The sequence below is a fragment of the Talpa occidentalis genome, unplaced genomic scaffold (genome assembly GCF_014898055.3).
Source record: "Talpa occidentalis isolate TD23 unplaced genomic scaffold, MPIMG_talOcc4v2.1 talOcc4.17, whole genome shotgun sequence".
Classification (NCBI taxonomy): Eukaryota; Metazoa; Chordata; class Mammalia; order Eulipotyphla; family Talpidae; genus Talpa; species Talpa occidentalis.
In genome coordinates, this window is record NW_023601754.1 from 57,302,342 (window position 1) to 57,330,305 (window position 27,964).

General features: G+C 51.9%; 3 protein-coding genes across 9 annotated transcripts; 2 read left to right on the plus strand and 1 right to left on the minus strand.

Annotated features, from left to right (window-relative positions):
• The first annotated feature begins 912 nt into the window (after positions 1 to 912).
• On the plus strand, positions 913 to 11,049 carry HNRNPUL2 (heterogeneous nuclear ribonucleoprotein U like 2). The gene is given in 15 exon segments (XM_037517828.2): positions 913 to 1,404; positions 1,407 to 1,490; positions 3,328 to 3,463; positions 3,757 to 3,833; positions 4,042 to 4,181; positions 4,480 to 4,570; positions 4,664 to 4,776; positions 4,971 to 5,234; positions 5,403 to 5,525; positions 6,290 to 6,418; positions 7,217 to 7,385; positions 8,655 to 8,855; positions 9,864 to 9,937; positions 10,194 to 10,301; positions 10,421 to 11,049. Coding segments are annotated over 15 exon segments (2,244 nt in total). The 5' UTR covers positions 913 to 950; the 3' UTR covers positions 10,502 to 11,049.
• Positions 11,050 to 15,946: 4,897 nt separating this feature from the next.
• Positions 15,947 to 27,674, plus strand: BSCL2 (BSCL2 lipid droplet biogenesis associated, seipin). 5 transcript variants are annotated; one of them, XM_037517741.2, is made up of 12 exons: positions 15,947 to 16,374; positions 18,212 to 18,433; positions 19,970 to 20,286; positions 21,640 to 21,718; positions 24,660 to 24,803; positions 25,608 to 25,742; positions 25,914 to 26,011; positions 26,530 to 26,671; positions 26,812 to 26,872; positions 27,050 to 27,136; positions 27,223 to 27,303; positions 27,412 to 27,674. In XM_037517741.2, the coding sequence occupies exons 2-12, from the start codon at positions 18,341 to 18,343 to the stop codon at positions 27,582 to 27,584; spliced, it is 1,410 nt and encodes a 469-aa protein (XP_037373638.1). In that variant the 5' UTR covers positions 15,947 to 16,374; positions 18,212 to 18,340; the 3' UTR covers positions 27,585 to 27,674. The 5 variants fall into 5 exon arrangements, with proteins under 5 accessions (XP_037373638.1, XP_037373640.1, XP_037373639.1 ...); XM_037517743.2 differs by having other exon boundaries at positions 27,056 to 27,136; XM_037517742.2 differs by lacking the exon at positions 15,947 to 16,374 and adding an exon at positions 16,399 to 16,552.
• Positions 16,321 to 17,844, minus strand: GNG3 (G protein subunit gamma 3). Of its 3 annotated transcripts, XR_005126226.2 has the most exons (4): positions 17,593 to 17,844; positions 17,083 to 17,182; positions 16,649 to 16,834; positions 16,321 to 16,468 (listed from the first exon to the last, which is right to left on the minus strand). XR_005126226.2 is itself a non-coding variant. In XM_037517823.2 (3 exons), exons 2-3 carry the CDS (start codon positions 17,179 to 17,181, stop codon positions 16,706 to 16,708), a joined length of 228 nt encoding a protein of 75 aa, XP_037373720.1. In that variant the 5' UTR covers position 17,182; positions 17,593 to 17,844; the 3' UTR covers positions 16,321 to 16,705. The 3 variants fall into 3 exon arrangements, 2 of the variants coding, with proteins under 2 accessions (XP_037373720.1, XP_037373721.1); XM_037517823.2 differs by having other exon boundaries at positions 16,321 to 16,834; XM_037517824.1 differs by lacking the exon at positions 17,593 to 17,844 and having other exon boundaries at positions 16,321 to 16,834; positions 17,083 to 17,218.
• Positions 27,675 to 27,964: the final 290 nt, after the last annotated feature.

Here is a 27,964-nt window from a genome sequence, read left to right on the forward strand (position 1 = left end):
GCCGCCCAATCAGAGCAGCCCCCGGAAAAGTAATCCCGCAGAAACGGCCCCGCCCCCCCCGCCTCCCAGCGGACCAACCCGGAAAAAAAAAATCCCCGGCAGTTCTGCCAATTGGAAAATTCCGGGCGACCGCGGATGACCAATCAGAGCTGCAGCTGTCGATTCAAGTTGGCCAATAGGAGCGAGAAGGGGGAGGTCGGGGCGTCTGTTGCTGGGTAGAAGTTGAGGGATCGAGGTCAGAGGACCCGGGGTGGCGGTACTCCTTGGTTTCGGGGCGCCCTTTTGTTTACTAACCAGTAAAGCAATGGCTAGTGGGCTCTCGTGGTGCGCCAGCTGCCCTCCCGACTATTTTTTTAGTTCTCAACAAGCAGCTGCGCGTGTAGGCGGCAGGGCAGGCTGACGAGCGTAAGCCCCGAGCCGACGCGGCGGGAAGTCCGCCGGGAAGGGTGGCGGTGGGCGGCGGGGCGCGTGCGCGGAGCCTCAGGCGGCCGGCGCGGGGGGACGGGCGCGCCCGCGCCTCCTGCTACGAGGCACTTGAGCCCCAGCCAGTCCCGACCGTCCGCGGCCCCCGTGCGGCTGCGCAGTGGAGCCGCCGGTGGCGATTGGCCGGCGGCTGAGCGGGGGCGGGCGGCCGGGGGCGGGGCGTCTGTCGTCCTCGGCGCGCGCCCGCCGCGGCAGGGAAGCCGAGGGGGCCGGAGGGGAAGCGACTCCCCGCCGCGTTGATTTGGGCTCCGGGGGCCGCCAGGGGGAGGGCGGAGGAAGCGGCCGCGAACGCTGCGCAGGGAGTCTGCGCGCGGCCGGCCTGCGTGCGTGCGTGCGTGCGCTCGCTCGCGCGGGCTCCGTGCTGGCGCGTGAGGCGGAGGCGGGCGGCGGCGGCGCCTGCGCGGTCGGGCTCGGTCGACGGTTCGCAGGGGAGGAGGCGGCGGGAGGCGGAGGAGGCGGCGGCGGCGATGGAGGTGAAGCGGCTGAAAGTGACCGAGCTGCGGTCGGAGCTGCAGCGGCGGGGCCTGGACTCGCGCGGCCTCAAGATGGAGCTGGCGCAGCGGCTGCAGGAGGCGCTGGACGCCGAGATGCTCGAGGACGAGGCCGGCGGCGGCGGGGCCGGGCCCGGCGGGGCCTGCAAGGCGGAGCCTCGGCCTGTGGCCGCGTCGGGCGGCGGCCCGGGCGGGGACGAGGAGGAGGACGAGGACGAGGAGGAGGAGGACGAGGAGGCCCTGCTGGAGGACGAGGACGAGGAGCCGCCCCCCGCGCCGGCCTCGGCGCCGGCGGCGCAGCCCCCGCCGGAGCCCCCGGAGGCGGCGGCCATGGAGGCCGAGGCCGACCCCGACGCTCCCGAGCAGCCGGCGGAGGCGGCCCCGGCCGGGCCGGGCGGGGTGAACGGCGGCGAGGAGCAGGGCCCCGGCAAGGGGAGGACGACGAGCCGGAGGAGCGCAGCGGAGACGAGACGCCGGGATCCGAGGCGCCGGCTGACAAGGCCGCGGAGGAGCAGGGTGAGGAGCTGGCGGCGGGGCCCGGCCGCGCCGCGGGGCCCTCCCCGGTGCGCGCTCGCCAGAAATTGCGAGGCGCGCTGCACCGCCGGCCGGGACGCCCCAGGGGAGGCGGCTTCCTTATCTGCCCGCCTTTGGGAATGGGGGGGCGCCGCTGTGGCCCCGCTCCCGCCGGAGGCCGCCCCGGCGGCGGTGCGTGGAGCGAGCGGCCCGGCTGGCGAGCCGCCTGCGGCGACCTGTGGAGCAGCCGCCCCCGCGCCCTCCGGGGGAGCGAGAGCGGGGACCGGGCGACCGCTCGGGCGTCCAGGCCGACCGCTGGAGCCTGCGGCCTGCGGGCCGCCTGGCTGTTGACTTTTTTCGCCATAAAAATGCTAAGCAATAAACTAAGTTCATCAAAGTTTGCTCCAGCGCCTTGCTAGAGCTTGAGCCACGCAGGGACGCGGCAGGCTCCCCCGTTCCCTGCTTTAGAAGCAGGGGACAGCTTGGCGTGTGAGGGGGTCAAGCTTAATAGTTAACTAGCGGGGAGGAGATTTTTCTAACGCGTCTGAGTAAGTCGTCGTTGGCCCGGGGTTTTCACTTCGCTTGTGTTCTTCGGATGCCGTTTTTAAAAAGCTTCCCGTTGATTGGCCGGGGGCATATTTGCGGGCTCGCTGTCCCCGCGCCGGCCTTCTGCAGGTCGCGCTCCCGACTTCCTGCACTGAAATGATGGAGGTGCGCGGGCCCATTGAGTAACCTTGTGGACGGGAATGAGTAGCGTCACCCCGGGAAGTGGTGACCTTTCTCGCTCCCTTTGAAGTCATTGAATGGCCGGAGCTGATCCCTAACTGTCAGAGTGGGGAGTTAACTAGAGCTGCTTCCCAGTCTTACTATGAAGTGAGTTGCCGTGGTGGTTTTTTAAATCCGTTTTTACCGCTGCTACTTAGTATCGTGGTATAATTGGAACCCGTTCTATGACAGTCACATGCAACTTCCAGACTGTTTGTCCTGTGTCCTGGAACAGGAACCCATTACATAACCTTTGACTTACTGTGTATCTCAAATCGCTGGTAAAAAAGTGTGAGAAATGAAAGGTTGTTTTAAGGAAATTATTATTTAAAATCTTGTAAGAGTTGCAAATTTCAACAGCCTAGGGGAAAATTCCAGGTTTTTCTTTACTCTTGTAAAGAATGTTGCTATATATATGACAACACCTTTCTGTCCCAAATTATGTGCAGTAAAGATGCAGTATTATTTATGGCTCTCTTGTGACTTAATGGTTTGCTTTTGCAACTTTAAGTAAAAATCCATGATAAAAATACAATTCTGTGTCACATACCTGAGCCATTTGCATTGATGGCTGTGCATTCTTAAGCTGGGAAGCCAAACTTTTTTTGTTGCTTTTTACAAAATCTAGACGCATGTATTGTGTAGCTGTGGGCAAGTGTCAGAAAATATGTATTAAATATCTTGTTTAAATTCAAATCTGATAATCAAGAATCAAAATTAAATTAACCAATGAAAATTGTTTTTAAGACATAGAGGATTTTCCATGTTATATTGGTGGGGAAATGTGTAAGTTTGACCTGATTTTAGCAGGTAAATTTAGAAGGCAAAAAATTGTCCACTTTTTGTCTACTACTTGACTGTAATTAGCCTATAATTTTTTTTTTAATTTAATAAAGTCCTAGTCAATGGCAGGGAGATGATCTTTGGAAATAAAATTTCTGTGGCTGCAGTGGGGAAAATCTGGCTGTTTTTTGAGTAGACAGACACTCAGTTTACCCTTTTGTCTCTGTTGGGTCTGAGCTTATTCTACATTCCAGTAGGAAAACTGCTGATTCTCTCTCCCTCCTTTTTGTAGGAGATGACCAAGACAGTGAAAAGTCAAAGCCAGCAGGCTCCGACGGTGAGCGGCGGGGGGTAAAGAGACAGCGGGATGAGAAGGATGAACATGGCCGAGCTTACTATGAATTCCGAGAGGAGGCTTACCACAGCCGGTAAGGGAAACAGCCTCTTTCGTTGACAGGAGTGTCTGCTCCGATTTTGGTATACCTGATGTTGATTGGAGAGTCTGGAAAAGGGGGTGGATGAAAAATGGAAGAGGTTTTTATAGGCCTGAGTTGTAGATGGAATCTACTCTGTAAGCTCTGTTGCCCTTTTCCCATTTGTTCAAAGAAGCTGTTGGAACTTCACATTCACTGCTAGTTTAAAATCAGATATAATGTCCTGTGGACTCCCCTCAAAGAGAGGCTTTGGTTATATTGTATCTGCTTTTCTTTCCCATGTGTAGCTCAAAGTCTCCACCACCCCCTGAAGAAGAGGCAAAAGATGAGGAGGAGGATCAAACTCTTGTGAACCTGGACACGTGTATGTACAAGGCAGACAGGTTGGGGTTTCTTGTCAATCAAAAGTGATTCTGGAGATTACAACTTGAAGGCCTGCAGTTTTTAAGATACTTAACACAGGGAAGACTTTGTATCCATGCTTAGTAGCTGGGTACATTTGTCTTCTGTTGGTGGCTTTTAAGCGTTGGGCATTGGAGTCAACAGATTGCCTTTTTTTTTTTTTAAAACAGATACCTCGGATCTTCATTTTCAAGTGAGCAAAGACCGTTATGGAGGCCAGCCACTTTTCTCAGAGAAATTCCCCACTCTTTGGTCTGGGGCAAGGAGTACTTACGGAGTGACAAAGGGCAAAGTCTGCTTTGAGGCCAAGGTAGTATAGACGGCTTGTGAAGACCCTTCATTTATTAGATGATTCAATACCACTGTGTGTTGGACTTCTATCCATGCGTGATTGATTAGCACAGGGAAAGGTGCCTTACTTTCACCATAATCTTACCTACGGTCACCAAGAAATTAACCTCTGTGACTTTGGTTTTAAGTTCATCGACAGGTGGTATTCTGATAATGAGTTGTGGTCATTGTAGCTTTCATTTTGTATAAAATCTTGTCTTTCTCAGACTTTGATCCTGAATTGGTCAGTATCTGAGTTTCTTTTCTGACTTGGCCAGGTAACCCAGAATCTCCCGATGAAAGAAGGCTGCACAGAGGTGTCTCTCCTTCGAGTTGGGTGGTCTGTTGATTTTTCCCATCCACAGCTTGGTAAAAAAAAATTTAACTTTGTCATTGGTGTTTATCACAATATTAATGCATGGGAATTTTGGGTGTATGTAACTAATTTGTTAACTGTCCTAGGTGAGGATGAATTCTCTTATGGTTTTGATGGACGAGGACTCAAAGCAGAGAATGGGCAGTTTGAGGAGTTTGGCCAGACTTTTGGGGAAAATGATGTCATTGGCTGCTATGCTGTAAGTGCTCCTGAAAATTGTGAATTCATCATAAAGTGTGGATAGATGGAATTCTAGAATTTGAATCAGCTGATGTCTTGCATTTGACACATTGTTTATGTAGCAATCTGGATTTTAAAAAAAACTAATTTGTAACATTTAATCAACCTAAATCCTGTAAGCCCATACATGCTGTTGTCTTTTTTTTATTATAGAATTTTGAGACTGAAGAAGTAGAACTTTCTTTCTCCAAGAATGGAGAAGACCTAGGTGTGGCATTCCGGATTAACAAGGAATCCCTGGCAGACCGGGCCCTCCTACCCCATGTCCTCTGCAAAAATTGTGTTGTAGAATTAAACTTCGGTCAGAAGGAGGAGCCCTTCTTCCCAGCACCAGAAGAGTTTGTGTTCATCCATGCTGTGCCTGTTGAAGAGCGAGTTCGCACTGCGGTCCCTCCCAAGACCATAGAGGAGTGTGAGGTATGCCACAAAGAGTGCCAGGACTTAGTGCCTGTGCTTTGGGTGGTAGCTGGCTTTTCTTCTAAGTTTTACTGATCTGGGACATGGGAGCATGTTCAGTATATTTGGGGTTTATAAACATGGTCCTCACCTAATTTTTATGGCATCCCTGGTTCTGTTTACTTGCAGGTGATTCTGATGGTGGGACTGCCTGGATCTGGAAAGACCCAGTGGGCACTGAAATATGCAAAAGAAAACCCTGAAAAAAGATACAATGTCCTGGGAGCTGAGACAGTGCTTAATCAAATGAGGGTGAGTAGTAGAGTGGTGTGGCAGAGTGTAGTCAGTTGCTGTCTTCTTTTTTTTGTTTGTTTGTTTGTTTGGAGATACCCAGAAATTTCTTTCTTTCTTTCTTTCTTTCTTTTTTTTAAGTATGGGGGGTTTTTTTGGTTTGTTTTTAAAGATTTGTTTATTTATTTATGCAAGCACTGGGTACAGTCAGAAGTGCGGGAGGGTGAGAGAATTCACCAGAGCCAGAGCAGGGAGCAGAGCAGGCAGAAGGACCGAAGTATACTGCTGAGGGGAGCAGCGGGCGGCAGGAGAGATCTGCGCGCCATGTGGGACCCTCCTCCAGTGGCCCAGGAGCAGCTGGGGATCGAACCAGCGCTGCAGAAGTTGTGAGCAGCTTCGCAACCCAGCGCTCAACCGCTGTGCCACCGGGGAGGCCCAGATACCCAGAAATTATAACTTTACCAGTGGAGTCAATCTTTCAGGCATATGAGAACAAGGGTCTCACAAGTACAGAAATGAGTTCTCAGCATGTGTTCATAATAGGATTTTCTTCCTTTGCTGTGTTGTCAAATTTCTGAGAGCAGATAAAATCTGGAATAATCTAGAGTGAAACTGAAAATGACTCCTACAGGAAATGGACAACATGCACAACACCGAGGAACAGGAGTGAACTGATGTGGTAGCTTTGGTGGCATTTAAAGAGGTGACATCTACCAGTGACTCTTGTGCTTTATCTTGCTGTATAACTTCTTGTATTTTTCTCTATTTCCTTTCACACTCATCAGATGAAGGGACTCGAGGAGCCAGAGATGGACCCCAAAAGCCGAGACCTTTTAGTTCAGCAAGCCTCCCAGTGCCTTAGTAAGCTGGTCCAGATTGCTTCCCGGACAAAGAGGAACTTCATTCTTGATCAGGTATTGTTCAGATGTTCAAAGTGAAATTTACAGAAGGTGCAAAGATGAAAAATTGATATTCATGTAATCTGACAGAATTGTTTATGTCATAGTGGGTTGCATGTGTGAAGAGAGATTGGAATAAGGAAGAGAATGAGAATGTGTATTTTGGTTGTCATGTTTCTGAACTCAGAGACATCGCACTAGGAATTGTACCAGAGAGTATATGGGCCCAGACAATGCAACAGACAATAGAGGTGGTGTAAGGGGAGATGGAGCTCTTTTGGAATCCTGACTCCACCGCTTATTAGGTCTGTGACCTTGGAGAAATCATGACTTCTCAGAATATCAGTTTTTCTGATAGGCTTTATTTATTTATTTTTTAAAAAGATTTTTATTTATTTATGCAAGTACTGGGTACAGTCAGAAGTGCGGGAGGGTGAGAGAATTCACCAGAGCCAGAGCAGGGAACAGAACAGGCAAAAGGACCGAAGTACACTGCTGAGGGGAGCAGCGGGCGGCAGGAGAGGTCTGCGCTCCATGTGGGACCCTCGCCTGGCGGACGGGGATCAAACCAGCGCTGCAGAGGCTGCGGGCAGCTTCGCAACCCAGTGCTCAACCGCTGTGCCACCAGGGAGGCCCTGCTGATAGGCTTTAAATAGGGTAATACCTATCATGTGGACTTTGAGGAATTAAAAGAGATTGTGTATATAGATGCCTATCTGGTGCCTCACTTACAAAGGATGCTCAGAAGTGTTTTGGTTGAAGTTGAGTGGTATTTTTTATTGCTAAGGCATTTGTTTTTTCTCTTGTCTCAAGTGTAATGTGTACAACTCTGGCCAACGGCGGAAGCTATTGCTCTTCAAGACTTTCTCACGGAAGGTGGTGGTGGTTGTCCCTAATGAGGAAGATTGGAAGAAGAGGCTGGAGTTGAGAAAGGAAGTGGAGGGAGATGATGTGCCTGAGTCTATAATGCTGGAGATGAAAGGTGGGCCAAATTACACAAGTTGGGTTCCTGTCCCTGGTCAGTGCAGAGCTTACTGGGCCGTCTTAGGAACCAGAGTGATTCTCCACATCTTACTCTGTACAGCACATTCATTGGCTGTGAGCTGTTGTCCATGAATGGGAAGGAGTAGTGGCAGGCCATAGGACAGCTGTGCTCAAGGAAGACCCCTCATTGAGTCATTCATTCATTTAGTAAATACTTAACATCTGTTTTCTGTCCAGTACTATTCTAGGTGTAGGGGAATAATGAGACAAAGCTCTGAATGTATATTCTAGAGTAGGGGGGATTATCCTGGTTCACATTAAAATATAGCAGTTGAGTAAATGATCTCATCAGTGTATCTTGACTTCTAGCAGCACAGTAGCTTGTTTTGATTATGGGTAAGTGGCAGAAATCTGTAATGTGATATAAAGCTTTATGTCACATTCCCCATAAAGCAGCATTAACTGCTTTGATTGATTCCACTTTCTGCTGTTCCTTTCAGAGGATGGTTTTTCCCCTTGCTGCCTTCACTTCCTGGCATCCCTCCTGCCCTATCTGCTCGTGGCTCTTCAGTTTCTGATAATGCCCAGGCAGGGGAGCAGTTACACAATCAGAGAGCTGGATTCTCACAAGTTTACTCAGAATGAACTGTGCCAGTCTGTAACTGCTCTGTAGTCCCCTGGAGGCTATTTAGTTCAACTTTACAAAACTGAGAGCTAACTGGATTCGTCTGAGAATAGCAAAGGCCCCACTGGACTGAACCTTGGCCTCTGGCCTTGGAGCCTAGAGACCGTCACATGCAGGTGGCAAATGAGACCCCTTGTGCTCTTCTCTCCTCTCCCCTTTGCATGGATGAGTAAGTGCCTCCGGCTTGGGTCACTTTCTCCTTGCATCCCTTTTGAAAGTGGATTAGCATCTTACCCAGCACCAAAACTTTCTCAGTTACTTTTGGCCTCTGACTACCTGCTTCAGCCCTGATAAAAAACCTTAAACCCAGTTCAATCCTAATTTATTATGGATCACTTGAGAACTTGTAAATCTATGGTTTGCAGATAGCCCTTTGCTTGGAGCTGTTACATTTTAGGGAAAACTTGTGGTACAGAAAGACACCGTTTGTTCACATTTGAGTAGAGCTGACTCCAGGACTTCGCTGTGCCTCAGTAGATACAACTAAGAAAATCTTAACTTTCCTGTAGTGGAGTTTTCATAATGAGCTTTTACCCATCTATGCACTTTTCAGGCCCACAAGCTTCTCTCTTACTCTTATAGCCAACTTCTCTCTGCCTGAAAAATGCGACTATATGGATGAGGTGACATACGGGGAGCTAGAGAAGGAGGAAGCTCAGCCCATTGTCACTAAGTACAAGGAGGAGGCAAGGAAGCTGCTGCCTCCCTCCGAGAAGCGGACAAACCGCAGGAACAACCGAAACAAGCGCAACCGGCAGAACCGAAGCCGAGGCCAAGGCTATGGTGAGTCCTGGGCCGGCCATGCCCGGCCTCGCTCTGGCCTTCATGCCAAGTGCGGCAGCATCCACTAGGAAAGGCTGAGGAGACCAAGTCACGGCATAACAACAAATAGGAAATAACTTCTTTGTGGAATTTACTTCTCCTTGTCTCCTTTACTCCCAGCTTCTTGTGTTTTTTTCCCCTAATCTTACAACAAAGATAGTTATTTTTCAACAAAAATACTTGTTTCCTTGAAAAGCAGTGCTCGAACCTTGTCATTGGCCCAGTTTTCACTTTCACATGAGTTCCCCACTTCACTGTTGCACTGTGTCTAAAGGATTTGTGTAGTGAAATCAGTCTCATCTTGACATCTTGCTGTTTTGTCTGTTGGATCAACCCAAATGTGGAAACGAAAGTGAATGCATTCTGTAATTTGGGAGGTTACAGCATAACTTAGGCCATTAGTGGAATTAATTTTCGTCCTGAAATGAGTTTTGTCAGTTAACTCCCGTAGTGTGCATTCACTGCCCTTAAAAAATCATTTGTGTGCGTGTGTGTCAGTCAACAAAATTTTTGAGTACCTGCTATGCACCAGGTACTGCCACTCCCAGCACCAGCAATGCCTGCCCCGGAGGAGCTTACTGTTTAGCTTTCTATAAAATGATGGGCCTGGGCTTTAGGGTATCCGAGACCCCTTCCAAAGGGCTAGAGGTCTGTGCCTCTGTGAAAGGCAGTCTCTACCCATGTTTCTAACTCTGCCACGTGTCCTTCCAGCATCTTAAATGTTTTACAGGAATTGGGGAGCTTCAAAATAAAAGTGGCTTGGTTTTCTTGTGTCTCTATTCCTCTGCCCTCTCCCCTCAGACTTTAAAGATCCTGGCGGTTGCTTTAATTAACGTTGTGTGAGCCTGACAGAAGCAGGCCTCCTATTCCCCCAGAATTGCCTTCGGCTCCAACTTTTTGATTCCCACTCAGACATGGAGCCAGGACCCCATGCCAGCCGTCTGAGCGCCCTCTCCATTTCTCTTCCAGTGGGCGGGCAGCGCCGAGGCTACGACAACCGGGCCTACGGGCAGCAGTACTGGGGGCAGTCTGGAAACAGAGGGGTGAGTGCAGCTCTCCTTCTGCTCCTCCCTCTGGGCCGTGATAGCCGTTCCTTTGGCTTGGGGGAGCAGAGTGGTTTGGGCTGTTTTCTCAGGGCTTAGGGTTTGGCCCCTTATGTGTCCCCCTGGAAAAACTTCCCTGGGACGAGTGAACCTATTCATAGTGCCAAGATGATTACGTGTCTCATTCAAGAGGGGGGATAGCAGTGCATCGTGATGCTGAAAACTCATAAATCTTCACTTCTTTCTCCTTTCTCAGGGCTACCGTAATTTCTACGATCGATACAGGGGAGATTATGATCGATTCTACGGGCGAGATTATGAGTACAACAGATACAGAGACTATTACAGACAGTACAATCGGGATGTAAGTATCTTGTGGGTGCAGAGAGAGGGTGAAGGGGGTCCAGACCAGAGGAGCAGGTGTCATGCCTGTCCGTCCTCAGCCAGCGTGGCTCTGAGTGATGGGGTTTCCCTCTTTTCTAGTGGCAGAATTACTACTACCACCACCCCCAGGACAGAGACCGATACTACAGGAACTACTACGGTTACCAAGGGTATCGGTGAAGCCCCTGCCATTGTCGCCTATCAGCCATGAAGCTGAATCTCTGGGGGTGCCAGGCACCCTCCAAAACACAACCAAGGAAAACAGGGGCTGTCGGGGTGGGGCTGAGCTGCCAGGGAGGGGTGGGGGGGGGAGGGTGCGCAAGCAGGGATGGGGGAGGGGGGAGGTGGAAACAAACAACAAAAACTGTACATTTTTTTTAAAGTTTGTTGAAAAGAATATTGTCTTATTCTATAAAACATTTCAAACCTAGTTAGATATTTGTAATCAAAAAACATTTGCGCAGAAAGCAGCACTTAGGGCTGCCTGTCCTATACCCTGCAGTTGGACAGGAAAAGAACTGAAAATGTCACCCTTCTGACATTCGAAGGCAGCTGGACTGGCAGCCGAGTGAGGGAGAGTGATGAGGTGGTGCCGAGGGTGGCAAGGCGTGAGGGCACTCTCCAGGGCGGGCAGGAGCAGGCAGGAGCGGGGAACAGAGGGACAGCTTGTGATGACTGGGGCAGTGAAAATAAACGATTGGCTCTTATCAATCACTTGCACCAACTAACCGTTTGTATTTTCTTTACCGACCTTTCCCTCTTGGGATATCTGGTCCGGTGGGCTGGGAGGCCAAAGTGTCCCTATCTCTGCTTTCCTGTGCCTGAGGCATGGAGTCTACCAGTTGGGTGGTTCTATTATATAGGATTCCCAGGCCAAGGAGGCACGGCGACTGCTCTGATTGCAGAGCAGGCTAGCTGGCGCCCTCTACTTAATTTCCACAAAACCTTGGGGGAGAGTGGGGTTGCAGCCCTCAGCTTGAAGAGTGTGGTTTGCCAGTCTCTGCTCTGTCTTCCAAGGTTGAGACGGGTGGGATGTCTCTGGAATCATCTCTGTTAGAGTATCTGTCCTCTTCTAGTTGAGAGAAGGAACGATTCTCAGGGTTTCAGCTCACATAGAAGCGCAGCGGGACTCCTCGCTACGGCAGGCTGCGTGTCTAAATGAATCCTGTGGCGTGGCTTCCGGCCCAGGTGCTGAGAACAGCGACTCTTTTATACAGTGTGGAGGGCGCATGCCCTGCTGGTTTTTTTGATACACAGGTAGAGAGTAACTAGAAAGGGGAGGGTGGGGGGTGGGTGGCAGCTCAGTGGGGCTGCTGAAATTTGGGGAGAGCGTGAGTGTGAGCGAGAGTAGCGTGTGCATGAAGGGAGCACCCTTCCTGACGTCCTAAGACCAGGGTTGCTCCTGGGGTGCTTTCCCTGTGTGTCCCCAGAGAGGCCTCTAGCCAAGAGACTTCATTTGGGAAATTTTTTGTTTGTAACTTTACCAACACCCTCCCGGTTCTTGGCCAGCCGCTTCTAGTCGCTGGGCTCGAGAATGCAGGTGGGCTATGGGAATGCTCTTTGAATATTTAGCTTCAGTTTTAGTTCTTGTTACTGCTCAGCATCGTGTCAGCCAAGCGCTTACTCAGCAGGCACCACACATCTCGGCACTTCCCAGCGAGGGGAACCCTGGGCTGTGCTAGGAAACGCTTCGCTTCATGTCCTCACCTGGGCAGTTCTCTGTTGAAAGTTCTGTGCTGAGGTTTGCTCTCCCCCGCCCTCCCCACCATAACTGCCACGCCGCCCTGCTCTTCGTGCACAGGCCCTCGTTCTGGCCCTCTGGTCCCCCCTGTCTGTGACACATTCTTCTGCTCCACAAGTACCTCTGACCCCAAGGCTGGAATGAGGGGACTAGCAGGACACACATTGGCTTGCTCGTCACACCATCCTCCCTCTCAGCACCTGCGCTCCTGTGGTGCTGTCAGATGGATTTGTGTGTGGCAGTAAAATGATTGCATGACCTTTTCTGAAACCTGCTAACTTTATTACTAAGGAAGGGTGAGAAAGTTTTGGTCGTAATGTCAAGGTAAAGAGGTAAAAACTGGAGCCCAAAGCAATTCCCTTAGGGCGAGAATATGCTGTATTAGAAAAGGAACTTGGGGCAGAAGCTGCCACCTTTTCCAATGTTTAGTCTTCTAGCAGCGAGTACCTTTTTACAGTCCACGACATGGTTTGGGGATGCTAGGGCCCTCAGGGCCAGGTGGGCAAAGCTTCAGCCACGAGGGTTTTTTTGGTGGGAGGGAGGGTTAGGGAAGTACTTGCTGTTAATTTTTGACACCAGAAAGTCACCCTTTTTTAAAAGCTGTTTTTCCAGGTGGGTGGACAGTGAAACTGCCACATCTTTGTTGGTTTAGTCCAAGAGATCACTGGCAACAACAGTGGATGTCTGGGTTATATTTGTCTCTTTATTATGAAAAAACAATATTAAGAGGGAAATGTGGATGAACAGGAGGGATCCCTGGCCTTGTTTCCTTAGAAGACTTGTTTAGTGTTTTATCAGACGTCTGTTGTAGTTGTTGTAGATGGAAAAGCTTGTGAGAAAAACAAACACCACATGGAGCCTGTAAATGTTCTTGCACAACCTGTAAAGCATTCTTGGAAGTGGCCAGTAAAAAAGGGTTTTACCATTTTAAAAAATGTAACTGTGTCATTGTTTACATCTGTAACTTTTTCCTCCCCTGTTCTCATTACAACATTCTGGCAAAAATGTAGGCACAGTAGCTTCCAGTTTTAGAATAAATAACCATTTGGATTGAATTCACCCTCTTTCCTGTGGCTGCACTGACTGGGGGCGGAGGATGGAGTGCGTCATGGGGGGATTGATATTTATTTTTTTCAATTGAGGTAACATTGGCTTACATTGTTGGGTTGTTTGAAGTATAGACTCCCCCCTTCAGATATCGCCACCAGAGTACACCCATCACCAGTTCATCGCGGTCCGCTGTGCCCCCTTCCTTCTTTGTTCTCACCCCTGCCCCTCTGGATACTTCAGTTCTGGAATCAACTTGATTGATTTCTGATGCTGCTTTCTTGAATTGCACTGGGACCAAATAAGGATGGCTTTCCTGGTACATGGTGCTTCTTCCCTACCTAGTCTGCCATGCCTTCACTGGGGAGCCACCTATGCCTTCACTCTAGGGCTGTTGGCCTACTTACGCTAAGCAGTGCCTGCTTATGCTAAGAGCTTGACCCATTGGGGTAGACGGACATCAATGAGCACTACTCATGACCTGTGTGTGTGGCCTATGCTGAAACCCATTGCATGCTTAAACATCAATGTACGTTTCCACTTAGGAGCCAATAGACTTCTTCATGAGAAATTAACCCCTGAGAGGAAAAGCCTACTCATTTAACAGAAGATTAAATTTTTTTGAAAACTTTTCTAGTGAATTTAGAGAATGAGATGGGAACTTTAACAGAAGCACTTTGAATTTCTGGCACCTAGCTGATCATTACGACTTGTAAGAAATGGCCAGGGACTTGTTAAGGATGGGTTGCCACAGGCTCGTGGCATCCAGTGTTTTGGAAGAGAGAATATGTCTAGATACCACTCAGCTCTACATGACAGACTGAGGCCCCAGAGACAGCTTTGTATCCTGAAGGCTATCCTTGTCTCAGTGTCTGTCCAGTCTCTAGAACACTTAAAGTCACTTGGTGGTAGAGCGCAGGAATCATTTTTAACGTTATAGCTCACACCTTGTCTCTGGTAACTTCTGAGCCCCCTTCCCCCCTCCAACTAGAGCTCCTCTAATCAGATGAGAGTGAAAAATTGAGTGTGCAGGAAAATACCAAGAATAAATACCAAAAGTACTTCATTGAGCACTAAGGGTTTTTTTTATAACTAAATCTTAAGTTATTGTGTAAGTTTTCACTTAATTCCCTGAGATTTGCCCAACACTGTGATGCAGTAGAAAAGAAGGGTCCCTGGTGCCTGCTATCCCCTGCCACTCAAGCACAAATACAGTGCAGTTAATTCATTAGGGTGTGAGTCCTGGCAGTGCCAGACAGCCTCAGGATGCAGGGATTAAAGCAGACTTGATCCTTTCAGGAGTCTTCACAAACACCAAGAAGGGACTCCTGGGGGCCTCCCTGGTGGCTCAAGGGGTTAAGACACAACCTATGAAGCAGTCTGCAGCCATTGCAGCACGAGTTCGATCCCCAGCTGGCCAGGGAGCAACCCACATGACGCAGCAGACCTCTCCTGTCTCACCCGCAGCTCCCCTAGCAGTGTATTTCAGTCTGCCTGTTCTGCTCCCCACACTGTCTATGGTGAATCCCCTCACCCCCTGCACCTCTGGTCTGTACCCTGGTTCTTGTATGCATAAATAAATAAGTCTTTAAAAAAAAAGAACGAACTCCTGGGTGGTGTAGGATTAGGGCCCCACGTTGGGAGGGCAATCAGTTTACTTTCCTGGTTTCTCCATCTCTAGGAGGCAATTGGATGATCTCCAGGAACCCTTTAGGGCCCAGGAAATCAACAGCTGGAAAAACCTATTCCAGAAGCTGCCCCTGGTTCACTGGGCCCCTCCAAAGTCTGTGGAGATACACCCATCCACAGGAGACCAAGTCAGTTTTGGTAGAACCCCTTTTATACCTTGGATTTCCTCTGCACTTCTCACCCATTGCTGTCTTCCTGTGTGAAGGTGTGGGCAAATACGGGGTGATGTCAGTCTCCTACTAGAGTGCCCCCTCCCCCTTACATGCACCCAAGCACAAAACAAGATCCTACCTAGGCTTCTCCCAGGAAGGTTGTACCCCTGAATTTGAGGAATGTTGACTATGCATGAGGAGCAGACATCCTGGGACTGCTGCCTTCTCTGCCTTGGCCCTGGTCCCACCAACGTTATGTTCATCCTTGGAAGGAAGTGTTCTAGAAAGACATCCGTAACTCAAACCTCCAAACTTCAGTCCTGGAGGCGCTCTTGAGACTTAAACCTTAAGTTAGGCTTTTGGTCAGGCTGCAAGCTGGAGCCCTGCAAGGGGTGACCCGAACACCTGGTTTCTGGTGGAAAACGCAGAAAGGGGAAATGCGGGCACGCCAAGCCCCTGTTCTACCGGGAAACCCAAACTGAACTACTTCGGGCTTATGCAGCAGCTAGTGAGACCCGGAGGCGACCGAGGAAGGGCGCCCCAAGAGGACCGGCGCCCAGCACGAACCATACATTTAGGTTTCCTTTCTAAAGGGAGACTCGACTTGGCTAACTAGAATCCTAGATTTCCCCGCAAGAACCACACGACCAGCGCCTGCGACGCCGTGCCTGCTGGGGTTCCCTTATCCCATGATTCTTGGTTGTAGCCGCCCGTGGCCTTCAGCTGAATCGGGGGGGGGGGTCCGCTCCCAGGCTCCGGGGTGGGTGGGAGTGGGTATCGGCTCGCGAGGATAAGGGCAGCCATTTTGAGACTAGACGAACACGGAAGGGACCATATTGAAAACTCTGGATGCCTGGGGCCGCCATTTTAAGAATGGGGTTGCCTGAGAAGCCCCGTACGGAGAGACGCAGTGACGTGGGTCGCCATATTGGCGTGGGGCCCATGGCGGCAGCCATCTTGGAAGGGGACCGCGGTGGGCGCGGCCATCTTAGAGGTAAAACCGGCCCCTTTGATCGTAACTGGAGCCAAGCTCCACCCCTCCGCTACCGAGTTCCTGCTGTCTGCCTCTGGCCTCCCGAGCCCCTCCCTAGACCAACCCCGTTCGGTCTGTTTTCGTTTTCACAGCCTTTATTACCCTCGTGTGTGCGTACGTGCGCTGGTGCGAGTGCGAGTGCATGTTCTCTATAGCCTTTGTCTGCTGTGATCGAGGCCTTCCACTGGAGACGCACTCGGGCCTCGCCGACCTCCGAGCCTGCCGAGGCTGGCCCTGTACCCTGGGTAGGGCGAGCCTTTCACCGGCCGCAGCCACCCCAAGCCTGTATTGACTGGTGATCCTTCCCCCCAAGAAGGCTTACACAGGAGCTGTCCTCTGAGACTCTGGATGACTTTATTCTTCAAATGGCTTCCCCCTTCCAATAGTTCAGGTGAGACGTAGAGCAAGCACCCCGCCCAGCCCTCTCTTCATTGTCTGAGCGGGTCACAGAGGGAAGTGGGCAGGACGCTGGCAGTCTGACGGCCCTGTGTGGGCGGAGCAAAGGGTGCCCTCGTCACGGGATGCTTGGGGCCGGCCACAGTGGACGAAGAAATGGGGTCGACAGATAGGTGAGGGAGGGCCTTGTGCTTCAGATAACCTCACAGGGTCGACCAAGGGCTAGACATGGGATGCGGGGGCCCTCGGGCTTCATGACAATTACTGACCTAAGGAAGGGTCCAGGAGAGGGAATGGTGAGGAGCTGCGAGGAGGGGCAGAGCAGCTCAGAGGAGGGCACAGAAGAACTTCTTCTCTCGGAAGGGGTTCTCCGAGGTGGGCACAGGGGTGATGAGGGGATCCTCACAGGCATGAGCATCACAGTAAGTCATCAGGTCTGCTGCTGCCTTGGACACCTGGCGCACAGAGGGCAGTTGGTGACCAGAATCCCTGAAAGGGACCAAAGCCTCCCTCCCCAAATGGGTTCTCTTTTGCCATCTCTAGGGCCCCTTGAAACAGTCTTCTGTTCCCTCACCCCCAAGAGGCTTGGGCACAGCTCTTCTTTCGGGATCCAGGGAGCCAAGGGAGAAAGCATCACTTCTGCTGAGGCTTAAGAACCTACAGCACCTCCTGACCAAGGACTGGGGTCCCAGGTGCCACCCACCTTTATCCGGCACAAACTGGCTTCAATCTTAAGCTGTTCCACCATCTTGCGGGCCTGCCCAATACTCATAGTACTGTTCACAGGGGTCTCCCCTTTCATCCTGGAGAAAAGAGAGACAGCTCAGAGCACCCTAGGGGTCCCAGCACAATCTCAGCCAAAGGCCACCCTCCATGCTCACTCTACCAACCTCTACAAGGCTGGGGTTATGTGCCCCAATATTTTGACTCCTTCTCCCCCTTCTCCAGTGGCCTTTCCCATTCCTGTCTTCCTCAGCTGAGGAAATGGAGCGATGATGGAATGAATGAGAGCCTACCCAGCCTCCCCCAGGGCCTGGGCCAAAAGACCATTAAACATACAGAGGCTTCTAAGCTTTGCAGCCCTTGGAGCCATGTGTGTTTCCAACCCTGAAAGCCTCAACCAGCAAGAGCCCCGCCCTGATGAAGAGCACAGAGAACCTCCACCTGCCCCCTTGAGCCCCAATGGGAGGAAAGCAGGATGGTCCCTTCTCACCTGAGGCCACACGCAGCAAGCAGCACCCGTAGGGTTCCGGTCAGCGGAGTGTACCAGAACCTTCTGCCTGAGATGGGGACCCCACCTTCCAGAGACTTGCCACTGAAAGTATACGATGCAGCAGCAGAAGCAACTGATATAGGGAAGGCCACTGGGGAGGGTCAGCTCAGAGGTCTGTCAAGGGCTGGTCCCAGGTTCTACAGCTCAAGCACTGCCCAGACGGCTGGTACCTGAAGGATGAAGGATGCTAGAAGGAGCTGTTCAGATCTGGAGCATACCAACTGCCTGGCCAGTGGGGGAGCCTGGCTGCTGCCTGCAGCCCCTGCGCACCCCCCCCAACTGTGACTGTCTCACTACCTGCCCCTCCCCCATTGCAGGCAGCCTGAGCTTGGGCTAGAGCTTTCCCGGAAAGGAGGTGGAAGGAGCTGAGGCCAGGCCGACTCCCCCTTCAGATGGGGTGGTCTGGACCTGTGACAGCCCCTGCAGTGAAGACTGTACTGGCTGCGGGGGACCCTGCTCATTTGAAAATCTGACATCAGCTGGGCAGTCGCCCCCCTCCTCCCCTCCTCCCTCTACACTGACACAGCATTTAGCACCTGAATCTTCGTTTCTCTCCCAGGGACCCTCCATTCCTCAGACCCAGGAAAATGTGACGAGCTACAGGTCTCAGCTTCTAGATCACCACTTCATGGTCTAGCCACAAGTGACTCGAGTGGACGATCCAGGGGCAGCGAGGTACGTCAGGGAGATGTCTAAAGAAATGGCAGACCAAAGAGAAGAAGGTGAAGCTGGAGCGAAAGAGTCATGCGGAGACCAGATCAAAGGATCGGACAAAGAGGAGGTAGGGAGCATTTGGGGGGATAGTCAGTGGATGATTCTGGAAATAGACGGCCTGCCTGGGTGGGGTGGGAGGTTCGGTTTAAGAGATCCCCCTCCACACACACACACCTGCAGCGTTGTGCTCGGTGGGGTGGGGGATGCAAAGACGTACACAACGCTGATCTCACCCTCTGAGGGATCTTTTTTGGGGTGAAAAACTATAGACAAAATGGCAGGTGCCACCCGCCTGCCAAGGTGATGCGTTGTAGGGAATCTAAGGGAGAGGAAGTCGATCACGCATCAGAAGAGCAGGACACCAAACTCGGAGCTGAAATGCTACACATTTTAGGAACGCGGAAAGGCCAGCCTGCCCGCAGGCGCCGCAAGCAAGCTGCGCAGCTTCCCGCCGCCTGCAACATTCTCGGGGCGCGCGCACGCCCCGTGGGACGCCTACGGGGCCCAGGGGCCGCGTCGGCCATAAAAATCAGCGCTAGCTGGATTCAGCGTCTTTGCCCCCCTCTTTTTTTGGGGGGGTGGTCATTTAAGGCCGGTGCTGAAAGTGTGAGCGGAAGGCAGCCTCGAGGGGACGCTGCTGCTTACAACACGCCCTGGGGCATATTTGGGGAACCGAAGGGAGGGGCCTGCCCCCTTTGGTCCTGGAAACGGGGAGGGTAATGGACCAAAGGGAGGGCCCGAGGCTAGCAGGAGGAGGCGGGGAACCCCGCAGCCCGGCTCCGGCCCCGCCCCCGCTGGGCCCCGGCCCCGCCCCCGCTGGGCCCCGGCCCCGCCCCCGCTGGGCCCCGGCCCCGCCCCCGCTGGGCCCCTGCCCTGGGCTATAAAGGCGCTGGGCGGAAGTGGGCGGGACTGGCCAGGAGGCGGAAGTCCCTTCCCCGTTGCCCCGGCAGCGCGCTAAGCTGGTGAGTCCGCGAAGCCGCGGCGGCCGGCGGGCTGGTTTCCATGGTGGCGCGACTAGGTGGGGGCCCTGGGCGCCGAGCCGACAGCCGAGCCGCAGGGGCTGGCGGAGAGCGGCGGGGTCCTGCAGGGTGCGCTGCCTGACAAAGGATGCCGCTCGGTCGGGGAGCGCTGCTGGAGACGCAGTGGAGAATCGTGGGGGGCTGTTGGGCCTGCGCCTGGGCTGCTGGCTTTGAGCCAGGTCGTGCAACCTTAGGCGAGTCACGCCTTCTCTCCGTGCAATCACCTGGCAGTCTGGATTCGGTGTCACGTACGTGTAAAGCGCCTTGTAAGAATTTTGAGGTGCTCTTCCTCTGTTAAGTATTGCGGTGGATGAGTATCACGGTGGCCTGGCCCAGAATCAAGTGGCCTAAGGATGACTTCAACTGAGGATGTCTGGCATGGGGGACCCAGAGATCACAACGGAGGAAGGGGCATGGATAGTTGACTGAGGAAGCAATCATTTGGAGAAAGGCCACATGAAACAAAGACTTTGCTGTGTCCTGCTAACTCTGGTTCCTCAAAGCCTATCCAGCAAGCTTATCCTTTTTGTCTCCACCTCCCCCCAGAGAGGAACCATTCTTTCTCCCTCTCTGTCCTTTTCCAGGAACCCCCAGCTGCTTCACCCCATGGCCAGGGGTGGCGTCCAGGTGGCAGAGCTGCTAGGAATGCAAGACCTGAGCCTGGGGCCAGAGCCCCTGGACAGCCTGCCATGGTTGGTGACCCACCAGTACCTGCCTTACTGTGGGCCCAGGAGGTAGGCCATGTCCTGGCAGGCCGTGCCCGCAAGCTGCTGCTGCAGTTTGGGGTGCTCTTCTGTACCATCCTCCTCCTGCTCTGGGTGTCTGTTTTCCTCTACGGCTCCTTCTACTATTCCTACATGCCGACAGTCAGCCACCTCAGCCCAGTGAATTTCTACTACAGGTGAGAGTGGTTTCTATCAAAGTAGAGGAATTGTGTGAGAGAACTGCTACAGGGCCCTGAGAGTTTGTTTGGGGGAAACCCCAGTTTCAGGAGAATGTTGAATATAGTGGTCTATATGACTTCTTACCTCTCACAGCCCCAGGCTGGAGGAAACCTGCGCTGGCAGGTCTCTAGGGTCCTGCTGTACCTCTGGTTACTGAAAGGAAGGGTGAAGTTTCCTCTTCTGGACTGCCCTTATGAGGGTCAGTTCTGTTTGGGTTGGAGCAGATCTTTGGTTGGACCACTAGACACTCAAGCAAACCCAATCCCTGTGTCATCTCAGAGCTAACCTGCCCTCCAGGAGAGGAGGTCTTGGGAAAGGAGAGCTTTACCTTGTGCGCTACTTTTACTGGTGCCGTCTCTACTCCGGCACAGTACAGACCCAGAACTTCCAGTTGCCTGGGGTGCCTGAGTGATTTCTCAGAGCCCTGCCTCTTTCCTGGACCTTCCGTTCCTTCCCATTTTGCAAACCCTGCCAAGTTTTTCTGTTTTCTTAACAATGGCTATAGGAGCAATCAAGACAGATTGATAAGGGTGTTATTACCAGTGACCCAAAGTCTTTTTTTCCTATGCCCTGAGGCCCTGGTCATGTGCTGTAATTTGTAAGACATAGCCTCTTAAACTTTTAGGAGGCATGGTTCTCCTAAAATGAGAGCTTTGTCCTTCCTGCCATAAAAATGTACCTGCATGTCCATGTATGTGCTGCATACACACACCCATGTGCATTTTTGCCTACAATTTGAGGGGGTTCATGAGCCTCTTAAAGATCATCTGTGGATCCCTTTGGAGGAGCTTTCTCATACTAGACCCCAGACCAGAGCAGATCAGAGTCTCTAGGGGTGGGGCACAGGAATCTACATTTTTATCAAGGTCACCAAGTGAGTCTTTGAAAACACTCAAGTCTGGGGGAGAGGAGTGAGAATGAGGGAGTGAAGCGTGGTGGACTATGGTGATGGGTGGTGGGTGCACTATGGTAGTAATACCTGATGGGGGTATGCAAATATTACCTTAGTTAAAAATAAATAAATGAATTAATTAAAATATTGAAAAATAACTGTTCAGCTAACCATTCAACCATAGATTCCCATTTAAGAATATCTGCTCCGGTGAGAAGAAATAAGCAGAACTAGCTGGAAGAAAACAAAAGAATCATGTTGGTTAAATCTCCTGGCTGCAGTTCCTCTCCCTCTCTCTACCAGAAAGAAGGGGGCCTGTTCTGGGAGAAGGAAGGCAGGACAGGAAGGAGGCCAGCGAGGTATGGCAGGTGAGGCCAACTTTATGACTTAGCAGAGTGTCATCCCCGTTCTCATTTAGGACCGACTGCGACTCCTCCTCTTTACTCTGCTCATTTCCTGTTGCCAATGTCTCGCTGGCTAAGACTGGACGTGATCGGGTGAGTATGAGAGAAGAGGAAGCTTAAAGTAAAAGTGTAAACAAGTTGCATGGATTATTCTTTCCTGCAGCAGATGTTAGCAGTGTTCTTCTTAAATTGTCCAGCCAGGCCATATCTACGAGATGAGTGTGTTTCGTCAGATATTTCACTGGAGTAGGATAAAATCCATCCAAGAGTTTTGAAAGCTTGCATATAAAATTGTGAAACTCTTGGCTGACAGGTGTGACTTGTCATTACAAAGGCTACTGTGCCAGAGGACTAGCCGGATACCAGCATGACTAAAACAAACAAACCTGGAACCCTGAGAAATGCAGAATGGGAATGCAGCCTTCTGTACTAGACAAGTTACTGGAGGCTCTGAAAGGGGAGGCTCCCTATACAGCCTTGAAGAAGCAACATCATTTCTGATCCACAAGAGGTTTTTGAGTTGTGAGTCAGCAGTACTCACTGGGCAGACTTACTAAGAATTTAAATATCATTTGAAAGTTATTTTCAACAATGGGTTCCGGAAGTTGCTTCTGAGCCAATGTGTGGGTTAGTGTGGCCCTTGTGAGCTTCCATAGTGGCATCCTGGGACCAGGGCCAAAAAATGCAGAAGGTGATGGTTCAGCCCATCAGCCTCATCTTCAGATACTTGTAGGGTCAATCTTTTTTTTTTTTAAGATTTATTTATTTATGCATACAAGAGCTGGGGTGCAGGCCAGAGATGCAGGGGTGAGAGGATTCACCAGGGACAGAGTGGGGAACAGAACAGGTGGATCTACTGAAATACACTGCTGAGGGGAACAGCGGGGAGATGGGAGAGGTCTGCTGCGCCATGTGGATCAGCTCCCTGGCCGGGGATCAAATTCATGCCACAGTGGCTGCGGGTAGCTTCATAGTGCTGAAGTCTTAACCCCTTGTGCCACCAGGGAGGCCCTTACAGGGTCAATCTTGATTCAGGTGGGGCTTTAGAAGCAGATGAATATGTGGACGGAGGGCTGTATCATGGGTTTTGATGACTATGTGAACCTCATATTAGATGATGTAGAAGAGATTCATTCTAAAACATTCTAGCTCTTGATAATAGGATCATGCGCCAAAGTGTTTCCAACTAGAAATGATTGATGAAGTGAGGAATTGTTGAGAAGGCAAAACAGTTGTTTTTTAGGTGTCCTTTGTTGGGAAAATAGTTCAGAAACATTTGTTCATATTGTTTTGACTACCCTCATGCCATTACCAGATGACAGAAATTATAAAAAAAAAAAAAAAAAAGTGATACTTTAGAGGACACTGATGTCAAAATAGAAAACACAGGATAGAAATAATCAGGCACTGGGCCTCCCTGGTGGCACCAGGGGTTAAGCACCGCACTATGAAGCAATCTGCAGCCTCTGCAGCATGAGTTCAATCCCTGGCCGACCAGGGAGCAACCGACATGGCGCAGCAGACCTCTCCTGTCGTGCCCACTGCTCTCCTCAGCAGATTCTGATGTTAGCATCCTAGTAGCCTTTTGGAGGAGATGTTATTTATTTAAACAGAATTACTAGTTCAAAAAAAAAAATACACACACACAAAGATGTATTTAAATATGTAAATATTGGGCCTCCCTGGTGGCGCAGCGAGTTGAGCACGGCGCTGTGAGGCTGTCCGCAGCCTCTGCAGTGCGGGTTCGATTACTGGCCGGCCAGGGAGATTCCCACATGGCATGGAAGATCTCTCCTGTCTCGCCCGCTGCTCCACTCAGTAGTGTCTTTGGTCCGTCTGCCTGTTCTGCTCCCCACTCTGTCTCCGGTGAATTATCTCATCCTCCCGCGCCTCTGGCCTATACCCCAGTTCTTGTATAAATAAATCTTAAAAAGTGTCTATACAATACAGTGCACCCATTTAAAATGTACAGTTCACTCGCTTTTGGTCTATTCATAGAGTTGGACAATCATCACCACCACCAATTTTCAAACATTGTCATCACTCCAAGAAGAAAGCCATGCCCATCCATTAGCAGTCACTTCCCATTTCTCTCAAAGGTACCACCCAGGGAACTACCCATTTCAATGTTTCAAAGAATTCAATGAAGCGACTGACTTAGACTCGTGGTCTTTACAGAGGGGTAGGAACCTCGTGGAATCAAATAATTCAGGCTGAAGAAAATAAGAGTTTCTGTAAAGATAAGGTTTGGATAAATAGTTTTCCATTGTGCCCTCTTGATAAAATGCCCAAAGTACCCTCACAGCCATACAGATCTGGGAGTTGCCTCACTGTGGGCTAAGGCAAGGTTTTTCACCATTTTTGTTTGTTTGTTTTGTAGCTATTATCTCTTTGTTTAAACACAAAGGCTTTACCATCCCCCTGTGATTCTGACATGCTGCAGGATAAGAGTCATTGAATAAAGAATTCAAGCAATAGAGGAATGATCAGGGGAAACTAGGGCATGTTTGATGGCAAATGTTCAAAACGTTGAGGTCAATCCTAGTGAAGAGGCCTTCCCACTCGAGTCCCAGGGCCACCACCAGAACCGAGATGAGGGACCCAGGCCCGGAGATGATCTGGAGCCACAATGACTGTGTGAGAGCTGGCGGGGAGGTGGGGAGCGCGTCTGCCACTGGGTTAATTAATAATGTCCGTGAAGACAGGCTAGGCCCGGGAGGACGGCCTCACGGGGACACAGGCCTGAGTCACAGATGGCCCACTTGGCAACAGGATGGTTCACTTTTGGAAAGGAAATGTGACACAGCTTTTCTCAGAACAGAGCATCAAGAGCCAAGGGATAGGGAGCTCTTAACTGGGAGGGATCTGGCCGCCAGTAGGGGGCAGCACTGTCTCAGGATGAGAGAAATGGAGAGGCCTGTTAGAATAACCAGGGGGTTGTGGCAAAATGTTTGAAGGGGTAAAGGGAAAGGCAACAGGGACAGCACAATGTTCAAAAAATGTTATGAAAAGAGGTGGGGGCTCCCTCGGGCAGGTGCTGATGTATGGACAGCCGTACCGGGTCACCTTGGAGCTTGAGCTGCCAGAATCCCCCGTGAATCAAGACTTGGGTATGTTCTTGGTCACCATTTCTTGCTACACCCGAGGTGGTCGAATCATCTCTACTGCTTCGCGTTCCGTAAGTGTTCACGGCCTGCCTGGGAGGGTGTGGAGAAGGATGACTGGTGTCAGAACGCCCGGATAGGGTTTAGGATTAAGCATCCTAGCTCTGACTTCACATCAGAGTAGAGGAGTCAGTTTGTTAAACTAGACAAACTCTCCCAGATAGCCCCTGAGCATGCCCATCTTTGGGGTATGGTCTAAGGAGTAAAGCTACTCTGAAAACAGGGGAATCCTGGAGCCAGACAGAGCTTGACTAGAATCCTCACTCAGAAACACACCAGCTGAGGGACAATGTACTTAGCCCCTTGGTCGTGAAGTTTTACCAACAGGTATAATCATAAATCCTCATAGCAAGGTCAGTTTGCAGTCAATGAGGAAAGTGCTTGCTAGCACATAGTAGGTGTTTAGTTAACATCAGACTCCATTCTTGCACAAACTATGTACATAACTGCATCATAAAGCAAACCCTTGAACATACAGACATGGAGCTAAAAGCTTCAGTATAGGAATTTAACAGTCTACTCTGTATTTTAGAAGTACTTGGGGGAAGGTAGATCAGAGATGATGGTGGGCTTAACCTACGATGGCCTCTTGGGAGAGAGGCCTTTGTACTGAAATGGAGACCTGTGGTTGAATGGGGCAGGGATGTTGTTCAAGTATTTGCAGTGGGTGGGGATGGGGTGTAGGAAGTGAAATGGAAGGAGTAGGGGAGCTGAGGAAGAAGCGGCCTTCAGAGACCACCATGGGTGCTCGAGGGGTGGCTAGAACCTTGGGAACCTGGACGTACCTGTTGCCAGCGTCTCTGTCCCGGCCCCGCCAGGTGATGCTGCATTACCGCTCAAGCCTGCTCCAGATGCTGGACACGCTGGTCTTCTCTAGCCTCCTCCTGTTTGGCTTTGCAGAGCAGAAGCAGCTCCTGGAGGTGGAGCTATACCCAGAATACAGAGAGAACTCGGTAAGGGGGTGAAGAGAAGGGTGGCTCGGAGACAGCCGTCCCTGCAAACCCAGAGCCTCTGCGTGTGGCCCCGAGGGACAGCAACAGTCAGGCAGGAAGCGGGTCTCAGATTGAGCTGGTAAGGCTGACCGCAGCAGGGCCCTGGCCTGATCTGTCCTCCCCCACCCCCAGTATGTGCCGACCACCGGAGCGATTATTGAGATCCACAGCAAGCGCATCCAGATGTATGCGGCCTACCTGCGCATCCACGCCCACTTCACTGGGCTCAGGTGAGGAACCACTGATGAGTCTGAAGCGTCCTAAGCAGAGGTAACAGGTTTAACATCCACCGCGGGTTTCCAATCAGCGTATCGGCTCCTTGGGAACTTTAAAAATCCACTGAGGCCTGGGCCCTCTCCCCAGACCACCTGGACCATCATTAGTTCATACCTGGATGTCAGACTTTGAGAAAGCACCCCAGGGAATGCTGATGTGCAGCCAGGGTTGAGAACTACTATCTTGAACCATTGGCTCAGCAGGAATGGGGGTGGCTCAGGAGGGACAGCATAAAGGGAGTCTGCGGTCCTGCGGAGTGGGGACTGCCCATAGGTCCTTGGCCTTTGTGAGAGCCTAGTGGGCCAGGCAGCCCCTTTAGGGCGCTGGGCTCCCCTCGCTGTCTGGGAAGAAGGAGGGGAGGCCAGCTCTACCAAAAGCCTCTTGAATTGGCCTAGGGAGTGTTCCTGGGAAACAAGAAGGCCGGTGCGCCCTGGTAACTGCTGTACTGCCCTGTCCCTACTTCCTGCCTCAGGTACCTGCTCTACAACTTCCCGATGACCTGCGCCTTCGTGGGGGTCGCCAGCAACTTCACCTTCCTCAGCGTCATTGTGCTGTTCAGCTACATGCAGTGGGTGTGGGGCGGCCTCTGGCCCCGCCACCGCTTCTCTTTGCAGGTCACACGAAAAGCCCCTTTGCCCTCCGTGACCCTCCTCTGGTTGTGGAGGGGGCTGGGACCACCAGGGCCTAGGGCGGGGGGCCCTGCTCACTGGCGAGGGTGGCTAGTCCTCGCTGCTCATTGGTTTCTGCCGCACAGGTTAATATCCGGAGGAGAGACAGAAGGGAAGGCCAGCGAAGGATCCCTGCCCCTCCGCCAGGTAAAAGTGGTGGTTGGGGCCTGGGTGCTCCTGCTGCCCTGCTTCTTCCAGTCTGAGGCTTGAGGCACTCACGCACTGAGCTGAGGCCCCAGTCTGATGGAGGTGAAGCTGGCACTGCCGTGCAGGCCTCCAGGCAAGGCCACCCTAGCCCTGCCCTGTCTTCTCCTCCCTTGGGAGACATAGGACCCCAAGGCCAGGAGGAGCCAAACCAGCTGTCGGACATCGCGGAGGATGGTGAGGGCCCGGATGATCCCTCCGGGGCAGGTAGGTTGGGAGCAACAGTGCTGGCCCCTCCTACCCGTGCCCAGGAGCCCTTCCCGGCTGACCTCTGTGTTCCTTTGTGGCCACAGAGGGGCAGCTGTCTGAGGAGGAGAAACCTGATCAGCAGCCCCTGAATGGCGAGGAGGAGCTCGAACCAGAGGCCAGTGATGGTGAGGGGCACCTCGTCCAGGCAGGTTGGGTGACGGGTGACGTGGGTAGGGAGAGGACGTGTGAGCTCATTTCCATTGGGGATTTTGTTTTTTCGCCCCCTGGCCCAGGCTCAGGATCCTGGGAAGATGCCGCTCTGCTGACGGAGGCCAACCTGGCTGCTGCCGCCGCTGCTGCTGCCCCTGCCCCTGCCCCAGCCCCGGCCCCGGCCCCTGAGACTGTGGGCAGCGCTGAACCTGCGGGGGGCACTCTCCGCCAGCGCTCTACCTGCTCCAGTTCCTAAAGAGAATGGGCAGAGCCCCCACATTCCAGCCCTCTCCCATCTGCTCCCTCTCCCATCCCCTTCTTCTCCCCAATAAACTATTTTCGTGCCAGCTACTTCCCTGACTCTTTGAAATCTATTTGAAAACTCTGTTACTTGCCAGCCTGTGCCCCCAGGCACCCCCTGGCCCCAGTCTGAAGAGGTTTCTTGCAGGGGCTATAGCAGGCGGACCTCTGGAGCCGGGACTATTTTCGGCACAGCTCTTTCCATTCCCTAGCCTGGGCTAGGCCAAGGGGAGGAAACCTGCCTGCCCACTCTCTGCGCGTGACTCTCATCTCATCTCCCTCTGGAGAGGGGGATCGTGTAGGGCGGGTCTGCAGAGCGGATACATCATCCCGGGC

What these genes read in the sequence shown, in the direction of transcription:
- GNG3 (XM_037517823.2), bottom strand. Translation starts at nt 17,181, where the DNA reads ATGAAAGGGGAGACCCCTGTGAACAGTACTATGAGTATTGGGCAGGCC. An exon ending in CCAGTTTGTGCCGGATAAAG is followed by an intron (nt 16,835 to 17,082) that starts GTGGGTGGCACC and finishes TCTGTGCGCCAG; the next exon opens with GTGTCCAAGGCAGCAGCAGA.
- BSCL2 (XM_037517741.2), top strand. Translation starts at nt 18,341, where the DNA reads ATGTCTAAAGAAATGGCAGACCAAAGAGAAGAAGGTGAAGCTGGAGCG. An exon ending in GCCCACTTCACTGGGCTCAG is followed by an intron (nt 26,012 to 26,529) that starts GTGAGGAACCAC and finishes TTCCTGCCTCAG; the next exon opens with GTACCTGCTCTACAACTTCC. An exon ending in CGAACCAGAGGCCAGTGATG is followed by an intron (nt 27,304 to 27,411) that starts GTGAGGGGCACC and finishes CCCCTGGCCCAG; the next exon opens with GCTCAGGATCCTGGGAAGAT.